Source organism: Pangasianodon hypophthalmus, chromosome 6 (assembly GCF_027358585.1).
Source record: "Pangasianodon hypophthalmus isolate fPanHyp1 chromosome 6, fPanHyp1.pri, whole genome shotgun sequence".
Classification (NCBI taxonomy): Eukaryota; Metazoa; Chordata; class Actinopteri; order Siluriformes; family Pangasiidae; genus Pangasianodon; species Pangasianodon hypophthalmus.
The window spans coordinates 17,990,392-18,006,394 of record NC_069715.1 but is presented as its reverse complement, the minus strand read 5'-3'; the positions used below and the strand labels follow the sequence as shown (position 1 = coordinate 18,006,394).

The 16,003-nt window shown below is 40.4% G+C and overlaps 1 protein-coding gene across 9 annotated transcripts in view; it reads right to left on the bottom strand.

Moving 5' to 3' along the window:
* reln (reelin) overlaps window positions 1-16,003 on the bottom strand; it is a 438,322-nt gene that overhangs the window by 323,444 nt on the left and 98,875 nt on the right. For 7 of the 9 annotated variants that reach the window (XR_008301877.1, XM_026932718.3, XM_034305511.2 and 4 more), the window contains one exon: window positions 8,572-8,707. The exons of 1 other annotated variant lie outside the window; for it this stretch is intronic. Coding sequence is in view for 7 of the 8 variants with exons in the window: in XM_026932718.3 (XP_026788519.2) it covers window positions 8,572-8,707 (136 nt within the window). In the remaining variant the exon portion in view is untranslated. Of the gene's footprint in view, window positions 1-8,571; window positions 8,708-11,361; window positions 11,408-11,537; window positions 15,969-16,003 lie in introns of those variants that run through there. One more of the 9 variants, XM_053234669.1, reaches the window with a different exon arrangement.

Below are 16,003 nucleotides of genomic sequence, written 5' to 3'. Positions count from 1 at the left end.
AGGAATTATGGCCATTGTAGGGAAAATTTAGCTCATTTAGGTTAAGCTGATGTATTCTCCACCAAAACATGTAGGACATTAGCAGATCAGCTCAAAAGGGGAAATTTGTAAACTTAATATTTTAATAGCTGATCAACTATTCGTCCAGCGATAAGTTGAAACGAGTGTGTTTATTAATTGTGCATGGGATATTACCTCCGTGGCCACCGGCAATAATATCTTAAATATAGTGAAACACTATATTGAGAGCACAGTAACAAGATCGGCAGTTTAAGGCAATAAATTTGAAGCACAGAGACACAAGACACTGGCCTTTAAACATCAGACGAGACTTTATTATACTAAGCTACTATTCTAAAACACAGAAACTAATCTAACACAAACACACACACACTCACACAAACAGGGGTGAAAATGGCTTTGAAAAGAGAGTGAATGAAATTCCAAGTTACTAGCAGTTTCTGAGACCATGACCCTGAATGAACCATCAACTTATGAGTTTGATTTAACATTCGCTTCGTTTAGAAGGGCTTTAAACTTGTATTAAATGCACCAGTTCAGCGAGAATCTGGAGGTACTATACTTGCGTTTGTGTTGCCAGGGATTCCCTCGTTGCGTTGTTGTTTGGAAGGAGTTTCCGGCGATGTTGATTGGTCGGCGGTCTGGTTGGCCTTATGCAGTGTCTCGAAAGACCAATGAGGAAGATAAACAGAGTGAGGCGCGAACCCGGCGGAGTCTCGTAGGCGGGTTGCAAAACTTTGAAGAATGGGTCACAGCGGCGCGAAGGCGAGAGTTGGAAGCTTTGCAAGAACCAGTCTGGACGCAGTCTCGGAGCAAGCGTGATCTCCTTGTGATGAACTTCTAAAGCTCTTGGTTGATGAGACTTCCTTCAGATGTGGATGGAGACTCTTGCAGAGATGTAGTGAATGAGACTTTTGGAAGATGGATTGGATGAGACTCTTGCAGAGGTGTGTTGGATGAGACTCCAAAGATGTTTTTGGACTCTCTCAAGGATGGATAGGATGAGACTCAGAGTTTCCTTTATGTCAGGGGGTTTTAACCCTTTCCAGTTGGGCTGACCCCAAAGTGTTGGCTCCAATCAGATCTTGGGGCAGGGTGTAAACTGTATTCTCCTCCTCTGACACTAATTAACATTCTGGTCTCTGAGTTATGTGCTTTGCAAACTTTGCATAAGGTTAAGTTAGAACTTTGTTAAGGAATTTGGTAACATGCATGTAATACATCGTACTCAACTTTACATTATACCAACCCTTAGGAAATTTGATAGTGATCACACACATACCATTGTGGGTCTTTCTGCCTTCAGTCTTGTCTTCAGTAAGTGAAAAGCATGCTCTATTGGGTTGAGATCAGGCGACTGACTTGGCCATTGAAGAATATTCAAGGCTTTATGATGTCAGGGTATGCAAGGACAGCACTGTGCAACTTTAGCTTTGTCAAAAGCCTGTTGATAGCTTTGTTAAAAAGCCTGTTGACAGCCATGGTCCAGTCAGTGGGAGACAACTTTCTTGACTGATTGTCACATTTTGTGTGTGGCCTGCCTTTACATTTTTGTTTCTGGCCAGCTAACTGCTCAGTCAAGGGCCTAGTGGTAGCAGAATAGTTAGGAATGAAGTGCTGATAGAATTTAATTGTGCCCAGGAAGGATCTAATTTGAGTCCTAGAAAGTGTACTGCCATCTACATCAAGATGGCGCCGCACGTGGCAGCCTCGGTTTTAGGACTCCGCTGCCGAGCATTCATCTGGCGAATCTCCGCTCCCTAGCAAATAAATCAGACGAACTACAACTCCTCACCCACACAAACAAGGACTTTTTAAACTCTGCTGCGCTTTGCTTCACTGAAACCTGGCTGAACAGAGCCATCCCGGACAGCGCGCTTCATCTAACGGGCTTCCAGCTGTTCAGAGCGGATCGCGGTGGATTATGTTTTTATATCAATGAAGGCTGGTGTACAGACGTGACAGTATTAAAGAAGATGTGCTGCCCAGATTTGGAAGCTCTCTTTATTAACTTTCTTCGTTTATTCTGGTGAGTGCGTACATTCCTCCTGACGCGCGCGTGAGCACGGCGCTAGAACTGTTGGCTGATCAGATCACACACAGAGCAGCGTTACCCGGACTCTTTCATTATCATTCTCAGTGATTTTAATAAAGCTAATCTCACCCGTGAACTGCCTAAATACAGACAGCACATCACATATACTGGACCATTGCTACACTGTTTAAAAGGATGCATACCACCCTGTCCCCCGAGCAGCCCTGGGACTCTTTGATCACTGTTTGGTTCATCTTCTACCAGCTTACAAGCAGAAACTTAAATCTGCTAAGCCTGTAGTAAAAACTGTAAAGAAATGGACCACTGAAGCAGAGCGGGAAATACAAGCCTGCTTTGACAGCATTGATTGGAGTGTTTTTGAGGCTGCAGCTTCTGATCTGGATGAGCTCATTGACACCGTGACATCCTACATCACTTTCTGTGAGGACATGTGTGTTCCCACCAGGACTTATTTAACATTTAACAATGACAAACCTTAGTTCAGTGCAAAACTCAAACAGCTTCGCCAGGCCAAAGAGGACACCTATAGAAGTGGGGACAAAGCCTTGTACAAACAGGCCAAATACACACTAAATAGGGAGATAAGAGTGGCAAAGCAAAACTACTCTGAAAAACTGGAAAAACAGCTTTCAAGTAATGACTCTACATCAGTGTGGAAAGGCCTGAAAGCCATCACCAGCTACAAGACCCCATACCCCAGCACTCAGGCCAATCAACAACTGGCTGAAGACCTGAATGAGTTCTACTGTAGGTTTGAAAAGCCTGGTCTGACACCCCACACCCGCTCTGACCATCTCACAACACAGCCATCAACACCCTCCCCGTCACGCCCCCCTACTGTTTCTCAGCCTGTACTTAAGATCTGTGAAGACTTCAGGAAACAGAAGATAAGGAAAGCCAAAGGCCCAGACGGTGTCTCTCCAGCCTGCCTCAAAGCCTGTGCTGTCCAGCTATCAACCATCTTCACATTGATCTTCAACAGATCACTGGAGCTGTGTGAAGTTCCCTCCTGCTTCAAACGCTCCACCATCATCCCTGTACCCAAGAAACCAAAAATCACAGGACTAAATGACTACAGACCTGTTGCTTTAACGTCTGTGGTCATGAAGTCATTTGAGAGGCTGGTGTTGGCCTACTTGAAGGACATTACTGGACCCTTGCTGGACCCCCTGCAGTTTGCTTACTGAGCAAACAGGTCTGTGGATGATGCAGTCATTATGGGATTGCACTACATCCTCCAACATCTGGACAACACCATCATCCCAGATACCCTTCTGAATAAACTGACACAGCTCTCTGTACCCACCTCCATCTGTCAGTGGATCACCAGCTTCCTGACAGACAGGCAGCAGCTAGTGAGGCTGGGAAAATTCACATCCAACACCCGCACCATCAGCACTGGAGCTCCTCAGGGCTGCGTTCTCTCCCCACTGCTTTTCTCCCTATACACAAATGACTGCACCTCTAAAGACCCCTCTGTCAAACTCCTGAAGTTTGCAGATGACACTACAGTCATCGGTCTCATTCAGGACGGCGACGAGTCTGCTTACAGACAAGAGGTTGAGCAGCTGGCTGTCTGGTGCAGTCACAACAACCTGGAGCTGAACACGCTCAAAACTGTGGAGATGATAGTGGACTTCAGGAGAAACCCCCCTGCTCCCCCCCTTCTCACCATCATGGACAGCACTGTGGCTGCAGTGGAGTCATTCAAGTTCCTGGGCACCACCATCTCCCAGGACCTGAAGTGGGACATTCACATTGACTCCATTGTGAAAAACGCCCAGCAGAGGTTGTTCTTCCTTCGTCAACTGAAAAAGTTCAACCTGCCACAGGCGCAGATGACACAGTTTTACTCAGCTGTTATTGGGTCGGTTCTGTGCTCTTCTATAACTATCTGGTTTGGGTCAGCCAGCAAATCAGATATAAGAAGACTGCAACAGACTGTTATGACAGCAGAAAGGATCATTGGTGGGCACCTGCCCAACCTTCAGGACTTGTACAACTCCAGAGTGAAGAAACGGGCAGCTAACATCATCACAGACCCCTCTCACCCCAGCCACAACCTGTTTGCACTCCTCCCTTCAGGCAGACGTTACAGATCTCTGTGCACTAGAACATCTAGGCATAAAAACAGGTTTTTCGTCCATGCCATCTCCAGCTTAAACAGCTAACACAGGAATCATTACCTGTGTTCTGTAATTCATTCCTGTAATTCATCCTCCATCTCTAATTACTGCCTCTTTCTCAAGTATTATGTAAATACATAAGCATATCTCTTTATTTATACAGTTGTATATAGAGTAAATAATGCATAAATCTGTACATAAATCTTCTGTTCCAGATTCATACACATTATTATTTTTGTATTTTTTATTGTCGTCTCACTATTTAAATGTTTTCTGTTCTTATGTAAGATATTTATGTTTGTATGCATGTATGTACCAAGAGCACCTTAAAAAACCACAACAAATTCCTTGTGTGTCTCGCACACACTTGGCGAATAAAGCTAATTCTGATTCTGATCTGGCTCCATGAGATCTTTGATGCTCATCTGATTAATTGCCTCCACTTTGCTATGGTCTTTTACTAGAGACTAAGGACATTCTGGTCACCGAATATACTGGTCATCATCCTCATAAAGGCACCCAGACTGTTGCAGAGCCTATGAGGGAGACAATTATATTCATACACACAATCGATGTTGTGAATGCAGAGTATTTCTTGTCATCCTTATGAAGAGGCATGTTCTAAAAGCCAGATGCAAGATCCATTGTACTGAAAATGCATTTCCTCCAAGAGCAGCTAATCAGCCTGTTGAGGCAGAGGATGTGTATCTTTCAGTTTTTGTTTGTTCAGGCAATGGAAGTCAGTGCATCCCCTTGCTACTTTTTTTCCAAAGAAACACAAGTGGTGATGCATATTCACTGGTGGACTTTCTGATTATTTCTCTCTCTTCCACCTCATTCAAGACCTGTCTCAGGTTTTCATATTCATCACGGGGAACTTTCCCAAAATGGTACCTGGAATAGCTTCTTATCCATTCAGTGGATTCTGTGGACAAACCCCTTCTACTCTCCACAATTGAGATGATGATGTGAGAAAATATCCTTTTACTTTATTACCAGGTCTGCAAATTTACCTGTCCCTTTATCAGCGATGTCACATGACTCACAAGCTGACAAGCCTCAATCATTCCTCCACATCTACAGCAAAATTATTGTCAGGTGTAAAAGCAACAAAGCCATTTGTAATCATCTGCTGATAGCTTAAGACTTGAATTTTGCTACACATTGATTCAGTACTCTCCATGTTCTCCTCTGCCAAGCAAGTGAAAACATGTGCAAGTTTAGCATTTCTCTGTACTGTGATGGGATGGGCAGACATGTTCAGCACCTTGAGTGGAATCCATCTTTCACCCCATAAAGGCATGACTATTTGAGAAACCATTAGAGCTCTGGGAGCTGAATGTGAAGAGGTAGGTTCTACAATGAGAGTGCTGCCTGGAGAGATCACAGTATTGCCTTGCAATTTAGCCCACAAAAGGTTAAATTCAGTGCCAGGAGCCAGTGTGACAGATATGTTGTTTCTAATGGTGTAAACTTCGTCATAGGTGTCACCACTGAGCCAGCGATTTAGACTAGCAAGAAGAATCAGAAATTGCTCAGAGCAATTGGAGCTAGAATTTGCGATGTTGTTGTTGCTCTTCTTCTTTCAGCTGCTCCATTAGGGGTTGCCACAGTGGATCATTGGTCCACATATTTGATTTGGCAGAGTTTCTACACTGGATGCCCTTCCTGACACAACCCTCCCCAGTTTTATCCGGGCTTGGGACTGGCACTGGGAGTACACTGTTGTGTGTGTCCCCAGTGGCCGGGGTTGGTTCCCTGGCCGGGGAATCAATCCCAGGCTGCAGCGGTGAGAGCGCCAAGGCCTAACCTCTAGTCCTCCAGGGGCCCTAGCTTGAGGTTGAGATGACCTTCCAGTAAGTACTATTTTGTATAAACTGGTGAATGATATGTATAATAACGTTGGTGCCAACATTATCTGATTGGCCTTCCGCAAGTAGGGTTGGAACAGATATTTTGCAGCCATAGATTTCCATGTCAAGATCTATCACAGCCTTTGGCCTCACACGGTCCATACTGGTCAGATGGCTCTGCACCATCTAACCTTACAGTTTTCTTCACAAGCCACAAGTGTATTGGACCTGGTACACTAGTGAAGGATCTGTTCTCTCTCTGAAATTCATCAACTCTTTCCTGAATCTGTAATGCACTCCATTCGTGAATGAGTTTGAACTTGAAGACATGAGCAAGTTCAGGGTCAGGGCAGTGTTTAACAAATACTCATCACCAAGATTGACTGCTTTATTGATACATATCCAGTAATCAACAGGATTTTTGGTCTGCCTTGGTAACGCTGAGTAAAAGTCTGCTAGTGGCAGGCAGGATGAAGTCTTACTAAAGTACTTTAGCAATATGTTGTAAACTGCATCTGGATTTTCTCTGGCATTAACCATGGGGTTGCTTCTCAAGCCTATTTTAGCTACATTATTAGCCTGTTCATTAGCCTATCCACTATCTTATCTAACTGTTCTGCAGCAGTGTTGTAATTTTGTTTTCTGATATAGGATTCCATCATGTCGAGCTATTCAGTGACCGAATACTTGTCAGTATTATCACCCCTGAAAATCACAGGCTTCCTGTCAGGGCTGACACTAACATTAATACACTACCAATAGTTGAACAAAGCTTTTTCATAGTGAAAATTTGCAAAAGTTTGAGAAGTCAGTTCTTTTTATTTTAGCTTCACGTATCTGTGAGCCTATCTGGCCAGTCATCTCACTCAGTTGATGTACTCGATTTAAATCATTAGCAGAGGGTGTAGAGTGACATGGCTTACTCTGTTTAAACTGCCCTGCAATAGACTCAGATGGGTCCTGATCTAATCCTGAATCCCTATCATTTGCAGACAGCACAGGAGAAGCACCCACAAATTTCTCATCATAGCTAAAAAAAAAAGAAGCTTTTCTTAAATTATAAATGATGTTTCCGCTGTTCCTTGTACCTTATTATTAAGACAATTACTAAGACACAGCATGCGCACATGATAAAAATCTACTTGGCAACCTGCAGCGATCTGCTTCAAGCTGATCAGGAATCCGACAGCACCAGTTTAACCATGTTCGTCCACACACTCAGTCAGACATGGGACTCACTTTCTGATCTGTTTAGTCTGGAAGACTGTAAGACATTTTAAAGTGCATAAGTCTTCTCTTTGTAAAATGATGACTGCAGACCTCACAGTCATCCATCTTAGAGCTCACGCTCATCTAACCGTGGTGTACCATTACGAAATACATGTGATTGTATACTTTTACACAAACTATAATTGTTCCACAATTTCAGACAAACAGTGTTTCATTTGTAATATAAAAAAAAAGATTATTAAAAAACAGTAGGTAAAGTTACAGTAAGCGCTAATCAAGCTGAGGAAGTGGGCAGTTCAGCTTGGCCTCTTCCTCAGCTTGCCTTAGAGGGCACTGGAGATGCTGTTGGCAGAAGATGAGGTGTTGAGCTGGGTGTTGTGCAGTGTTGAGCTGTGTTAAATGTTTGAGCATTCTCTCATTAGTGGAGCCCAAATGAATCAACTCAATTTGTGATTATCCAACATCCTTCCCTTGCTGGCATGCACCTTGTGGAGATCAGAGCCATTTCCTCACTCGGTATCCTGTGTACTGTACTTGATACATCCATCATTCCAGTAAGGTTTCTGTCACAAAGTGGATGCAGCTGGATGTACGTACAAGCACAATTTTATTAAAATCCAAGTTGTTAGGCAGACTCATCATCAGAAAACAGCCAGAGCCAGAACAGTGTAGACAAAACTGCATCAAAGGCAGGGAGACAAAGCACATAATAAACTAAGAAAGCAACACTGGCTTGTACAAGAACAGCTCTTAATTAAATGAGACACGTCTCTGTTTTGATCAAACTACGCCCTTTGCATACAAATAGTGCATAATTGTCCAAGTTACGGATAGTGTGGGCAATACCAATGTGTGCAAATTCAACATTATCTTAAAAGGACTCATGCTTATTACGATTATGCCCATATGATCACTAAATCTTTCTATGTGTGCTTGTAAAAAAAAATTGCAGTTGCCCATCAGAAAGGCTAGAACTTTAACAAACTATAATATGCCTGACCAATCATTGTTCTTCTGCATACCACTGCCAAAATTCCAGAGGCATTTTCACCGCATTATAACATTCTATCTCTTGCCATGAGTTCGGTCTTTGCAATTTATCTCTCATAAAGGTTTTTGTTCAGTTCAAGATTTTTATATTTAACATTCTCTCTTTAATATGTTAACATGATAAACATTTTCAAGCCAAACTTGTTTTTCTGGATCTGAATTTCCATGAAACCACTTTCCCTTTTCCACTACCTACCTTTTAAGCACCCCTAAACACACACACACGCATACTTACAAGAAATTTATACAGCCTGTGCCAGGTGGTGGGGCGATCCACACAAAGCTGAGACTGGTAGTAGGCACGTGACTGACATGAGATGCCACCACACTGCACACAAATTGAGTCCCAAACTGTTGCTCTGACATCACTCCTGAGAAAGATAGCAAAAGTAGCACCATAAGCATGAAAGAAAAACAGGGAGCAATAAAAAATAAGCAGCTAATAGAACAAAAAGCATTAAGTAAGCCTTCATTATTTTGCAATATTTTGACTACTACATTAATATAAATGTTCTTTCTTTTTCTTTCTTTCTTTCTTTCCGTCTTTATATATATATATATATATATATATATATATATATATATATATATATATATATATATATATATATATATATATATATATATATATATGAACATAAAGGGACACAAAAATTTATTCAGATTAACTATTTCCAAATGTTCCTATCATTTTAGCAGTGATGGTGGGTTTAGGGGTGTGTATTTTCAGTGAGTAACAGTGTAGGAGAAGGGATTATTCAGTCACTCTGTCTTGAGCACCCCCTTTGATGACAAGCACTTGCCTTAAGGCCTTGAGCATATCGTTGGCCTGTGGGAGAATGTGCTGTGCTGGTTTAGGTCCTACCTCATTAATAAAATATTCTCAGTTAATGTCAGACTTTTTTTTAATTCATCTATTGCTTTTACTGACTGTGTTGTCACTTAAGGATCTATGTACAGTATACTGGGGCCTGTTTTTATCTCATTATACATGCTCTCATTGGGAAGCATTATACAAAAACATGCTCACAAATATCTGTGACCACTACAACCTCTCAATGCTTGTATTTGGGAGGTTAAGACCTGAATGGCTAATAATTTTCTTCAATTAAATGAAAACATATCAGATGTCATTCTCTTGATATTTTATTTCAACCTCATATGTGGATCTGGAAATCAACTCTGTTTAAAATGTAGTTTTTAGCAACTTATCAAGAGTTATTTCTAAAATCAAGTAATTTCTTTTCAGGGCATGTAAAAAGTTACTCATAATTTTAGTTTGTTGTGTTTAGTTTATTGTAATTTGCTGTATTTTGGCATCAGTAAAGCTTCTGTTGACCTCTTACAGTGACCACATGACCCCAAGTTTGGTGTGCTTACACCGGTTCCCTGTCCATTATGAGAGCCAGTTTAAGGTTTTACTACTTGTGTTTAAAGCTCTCCCATCTCTTACTGTGTTACTGGGCCATTACTTTGCTCCTAGGTCTCTAAGCCTTCAGGTCAGGTTCAGCTGGCTGTTCAATAACCACGGTTGAAGGCTAAATGTGCTACCATGCCTTACCACTACCATGCCTTTGCAGTTGGTCTGCTGAGGTTGTGAAACTGCCTTTACATACTTACTAATACAATCACATACGAATATAAAAAATCAGCAAACAACATCAAATAATCAAAATTATTTTGATATATATCAAGGCTGTGTGAATAGTTGCCATAAAAGTTTGATAACTGAGAATTTATCTTAATGTATATATCATTATTTGGCTGCCAGCCCTTGGTTACATATTGTTTAACCCAATATTGGTTGCATATTGTTTAACCCAATACCAGTATCACCCATAAATTAATGGCACCCAGTACTGCCACAAAATTTATAACACATTTAAATAGAGGATTCAAAAATCTTATTATTTGATCAGAGAGCATTGGTTTGTTGTTAGGCCTGTATCAATTATAAATAATTGTGAATTGGTAATTATATAAATAGCTAAATAATTGCCTTTTCTCATGACTTTATACCACTTTTATAATACAAGTGTAACTTTTGTGTCATACATAGTATATACAGCCATTTCTAAACAGTAAACATAGACACATTTCCATTTGTTTTTTTAGATGTTAAGATACCAAAGGGAAGTCTTAGTGATAAATATAAAACCTATTACTGAACTAAACGAATAGGTTATTGTATAAAAACAAAATGTACTAAAGCAAAAACAATGTAGTAAAATATTTACCATTTTGTACTAAATCTTGTCATCAATATGCTTGGAACAAATTACATCTTCATTAAATATGACTGTTACACAAAAAAATTTAACAAATAGTTACATACAGTCCTTGACAATAATAGTTCAAACTTGGTAGCCCTGCAATTTGATTGTATCAAGAAACAAATTGAGAGTAGGTATTGTGATATTGTTTGCATTTTATATATATATAATATAATATATAATATATATATATTAGTGTCAGAGCCCCAATACCGCTGACAGCCGTGCGTCATACGTCATTACGTGATTTGTACGTCAACGATTGACGTGTTTACATGTGACTTTTTAGATCTGATTGTGCTTCTAGTCCAATTACGATCGGATTATTAGTGTTCATGTAAACGTGGGAGTTAGGGGGGTCCAAAATTTCCCATCATTGTCTATGGGGCCAGAATAACGCCATTTTCCTGACAATTCTAGCAAAAATTCTGAAACGCAATGTATATGCCAGGTCTACTCCCTAAGGCCTATGAGAGGATATGTGATACAAACATGTCAGCCAAACAACGTACAAGCTGTGACACCCGTATTTTATTCCCCATTCATTCTCTATGGGGCGAAAACGTGCATTTTTGTCCATGTGCATGGAAAGTCCACTTGGAAACGCTGAGAAAAGAAATAGCACACCTGTCCCAATGGGGCCGTATGTTTTGAGGTATGTTTTGTGATGGTGACGCAAACAGTGTGGGACTAGTTACGCACCAAATGGGTGTCTGGAAGAATTAAACACAATGACATGCAGCTGTACATACCAGTCATTACGGGGAGCTACATGTGTGTAAGTCAGGGGTGGCGAACCTGTTTGGCATAAAGAGCCAAAAAAAAAAAACAACTTTATCACTGCAAAGAGCCACACGACAGTATATCACAATAACTTATGCACCTAATTACATAACACAAAAGTTTTCATGGATTTAAATCAGCCTACCTCCTTTTACTTGACTCAGTGGGACACCTGACAGTCCTTGGTTTCCACAATCTTTTTTAGGTCTGGCTTGTATTCAGTTGTGGCTACTCGTAGTAACTCTTTCACATGTGTGTCAGTAAGAACAGAGTGATGCTTTGATTTCACTTGTTTTAGTGTCGAAAAAAGTTACTCACAGATGCTTGCTAAATTTTCGGAAAAGCTGAGTTTGCTTTTATGACTGACATTTCAGTGTCTTTACCTTGTGCTTGCGAAGTTCACTGCCTTTGGGAAATTCCCGGGCTACGGTAGGATGGAGTGAAGTGAAATGGCGCATGTGTGAAGTCTGGCATATCAAGCAGAATGGCTTTCCATTTCTTTCAACAAAAAAATATAAATCCTCATTCAGATAAAAATGTTCTGTGCTCATCTTCGTATTTACGTTTAGCTGTACGCTTCCCTGACTCTTCCCATGACGATTGATACTAACGAACTTCACGTCAATCGTGTTAGTCAATTGGCTAACGTATGTTAAATGGCGCGAGAGGTTGTGAAAAAAAAAAAAATAATAATAATAATACATATTAAAAATCTAAATTAGATTCGGCAAATGCATTTAAATACATACCCCTTTATTGCAAAATTAAGTTTTGACATTTTAAAAATAAATTGCGATTGTAAACACAGAACATGTGGATTGAAGAGCCGCACAAGAGCAGTGAAAGAGCCGCAAGCAGCTCGCGAGCCGCGGGTTCGCCATCCCTGGTGTAAGTGTTTGTTAGTTCTATATAGGTAGCTGTAATGACTATTTAACTCAGGTTTTTAATATAAGAGGCTCTATGGCAGTCTGAATACCTATAATGCAATTCTCCTCATTGAATTAAGTGTTTTGATATGTCACATGTCTCTGTTGTGGCAATTTTGTGATTCCACTTATTTTGGGTGTTAATGTGCACGTGATGTGCATGACATCACTAGAATACCCACAATGCAATTCTCCTCACTGAGCCGAACATTTTGATATGTCAAATGTCTGTTGTATTTTTGTGATTCCACATGACGTGCGTGTGACATGCACATGACGCCACACTTATTATCCACTTATATATCCACATGTCTATGTTCACATGCATGTGATATGCAAGTGACATGCACATGATGTCACTAGAATACCCATAATGCAATTTTCCTCATTGAGCTGAGCATTTTGATAAGTCACATGTCTATGTTGTACACCTCTTTGAGGTATGATCCACGTCTGTGAGTCAAAAGAGGACTGGAGCTTGTTGGAGGGGAGGTTGAAGTCTTTGAGCACATTGAGACAGGTGCTGTCAGTAGAGAAATGACTGAGGAGCATGTCCACTTCTTCAAGAAATTCTCCTAGGGGACCAGGAGGGCAGTAGATGACGATGAGAAGGTTGATCGGAGCGGTAACTATCACTGCATGCAATTCGAAAGATGAGATGTTGAGAGAGGAGAGGTGTGAACCACCATCTCCAAGACAGCAGCAAATCTGTACCACCACCCCTGCCAGTTTCTCATTGAGTGTGCAAGAAAGCATAAGCAGAGGATAGAGCAGCCAGTTTAGCCGAGTTCTGTGGCAGACTGGCAGTTCTGGAGCCCCCTACCACCACTGTTTGAGACAGAGACAACAGTGGAGGGTAGATGAGGTTACTAGTAGTTTGGCCTCTGGTTTGTGGATGAGAGCTTCTGGGTCTGTGTGATGTGATAACAGAGATAGGTTTGAGGCACATGTCCGCAGCCTCGTCAAGAGTGAGTTTAAGTAGGGTTGAGAGGGAACTGGTAATACTAACTGAACAAGAAGAGGTAACAAACACTACCAAACTTTACGCATTCTAACTAAATTTATAAACACTGATAAATGCTGATAATGGCTGATAAACACTGGTAAATGCTGGTAATACAGTGATAATGGCTGGAAAATGCTGATAATGGCTGACAAAAGCTTTCAGTGTGCTGATAATGGTGGGTAAACACTATAAATGCTGATAATGGCTGGTAAACGCTATTAAATGCTGATTATGGTTTATAAACACTGGTAAACGCTCATTTGGGAAACACTGACAAATGCCAATAATGCCCAATAAAAGCTGGTAATGGCCGGTAAATGCTGACAAATGCTAATAACGGCCGATATATGCTGATAATTTCTGATAAAGCCAATAAAGTCTGATAAACACTGGTAAACGCTGTCAAACGCTGATAATGGCTGGTAAATGCTGGTAAACACTGATAAAGGCTGATAAAGGCTGATAAATGCTGGTGAACACCATTAAATGCTGATAACGGCTGGTAAATGCTGACAAGTGCTGATAATGGCTGAAAAACACAGGTAAACACTGGTAATATGCAGATAATGGCTAGAAAACGCTGACAAACACTAATACTGCCGATATAGACTCGATATTCGAAATTTGAAATATGGAAATATTGAAATTTGATATACAAATTCCTGATAAACGCTGGTAAACACCGATGACAGCAAACGCCGATGACAGCAAATAAATGCTGATAAAGGCCGATAAATACTGGAAAACATTGATAACGGCCGATAAGCACTGATACATGCTGATAATGGCTGATAAATGCTAGAAGACGCTGATAATGGCTGATAAACTCTGGTAAACACCAGTTAACGCTGATAAACACCAGTAAACACTTAAAATGGCTGATAATGGCCAATAAACGCTGATAAAGGCTGCTAAACACTGATAATGACCAATAAATGCTAATAATCTCCAATAAACGCCAATAAAGGCTGATAAATATTGGTAAACACGTCAAATGCTGATAATGGCTGGTAAATGCTGGTAAATATTGGTAAATGCTGATAAAGGCTGATAAATGCTGGGAAATACCATTAAATGCTGATAACGGCTGGTAAATGCTGATAAATGCTGATAATGGCTGATAAACTCTGATAAACACTGGTAAATGCCAATAAATGCTGATGATGGCTGATAAACGCTGGTAAACTCCAGTTAATGCTGATAAATGCCGGTAAACGCTGGAAAATGATGATAATGGCCGACAGTAAACACTGGTAAACGCTGATAAATGCCAAGAATGGCTGATAAATACTGACAAAGGCTGCTAAACCCTGATAATAACCGATGAACATTGATAATTTCTGATAAACGCTGGTAAATGCCAATAATGGCCGATAAATGCAGATAATGGATGATAAACACTGGTTAATCCCGATAATGGCAGATAAACGCAGATAATGGCCTATAAACACTGTTAAACGCTGATAAATTTTGATCAACGCTGATAAATGCTGATAAAAGCCTATAAACGATGGCAAATGCTGATAAACCCCGAGAATGGCTGATAATGGCTGATGAACTTGTTCACACTCTCCTGAGTAGTATGACATTGATATTGTGAAGACTGGTCAAAAATCCTAGATCTAGTTTGCAAAAGTAAGTTTAGCATATTATGCAAACTATCATAAATTTGAGTGGAAGTGGCTAATTGGGCCAAAAGGCAATTTTCTATAGTTTCAGCAATAGAATCAAGTTAAAGAAGAAATTTCTTTCTACACCTTATTTTCCAAGAGATATGCTTTTTTGTGTGTAAAATTATGAACAGCGCCTCCACTGGCCAATTTGAGTGAGATTGTATTCACGTTTCATGATTTTAGCTCAATTCTATCAAATGTCTGCTGAAAGTTGATTGGCTGATGGCAGCCATGTTTTTTTAATAATTTAGGTCAACACCCACTTACCCACTTACAGATTAGCAGATAGATGCAACATACCAAATTTTTAACTCAATAGGACTTATGGTTCCTCAGAAACAGTTATCTGACCTTATCTCTGCCTGCAATGTGTGACCTCACAATCCTGTATAAGCCTGTCATGTTTCGTGTGAATACATGCAAGCACTCATGAGTTACAATAGTTTGAATAAATAAGTCTCCACCTCATTAGTATTGATTGAGAAGTGGCAGCCATATTGTTTACAAATGTCAGCTTGGCCAGAGAGTGTCTTACTGACTATGCATTGTAAAGTGAGTAGACATTTGACCTTGCATTCAGAAGATACTGCGCTTTACGTACATGCATTGGCTTAAAATTGATTCATTGAACTGTAGTGGTCAAATCATTTGGCCAATAAAAATTGTTTTTGTAGGTTTTTGTCCTCAAACTCCTACATTTCATATTTGCTACATTTCATATTTTATGTTGATCTGATCAGGCCAAGACTAGTGTAAAAGGGTGTTTCAGAAAATTTAAAATAGCAGGAAGGAAGTCAGACAAAGGTAGGTAATTAAACCATATGGCAAAAAGATGCAGTAATACCCGGGCCGGATCTAGGCATGGGCAGGGTTGGGTTGAGCCTACTCAAACATCTGTCTTGCCCACACAATCAGAACATAGGCAAAGACAACGTTAATCTTTTATTTTTTTATGATTTGTGCATTGGTTAAAAGCATTCTGAGGCAGTCTGTGTGTTGAGAAGTT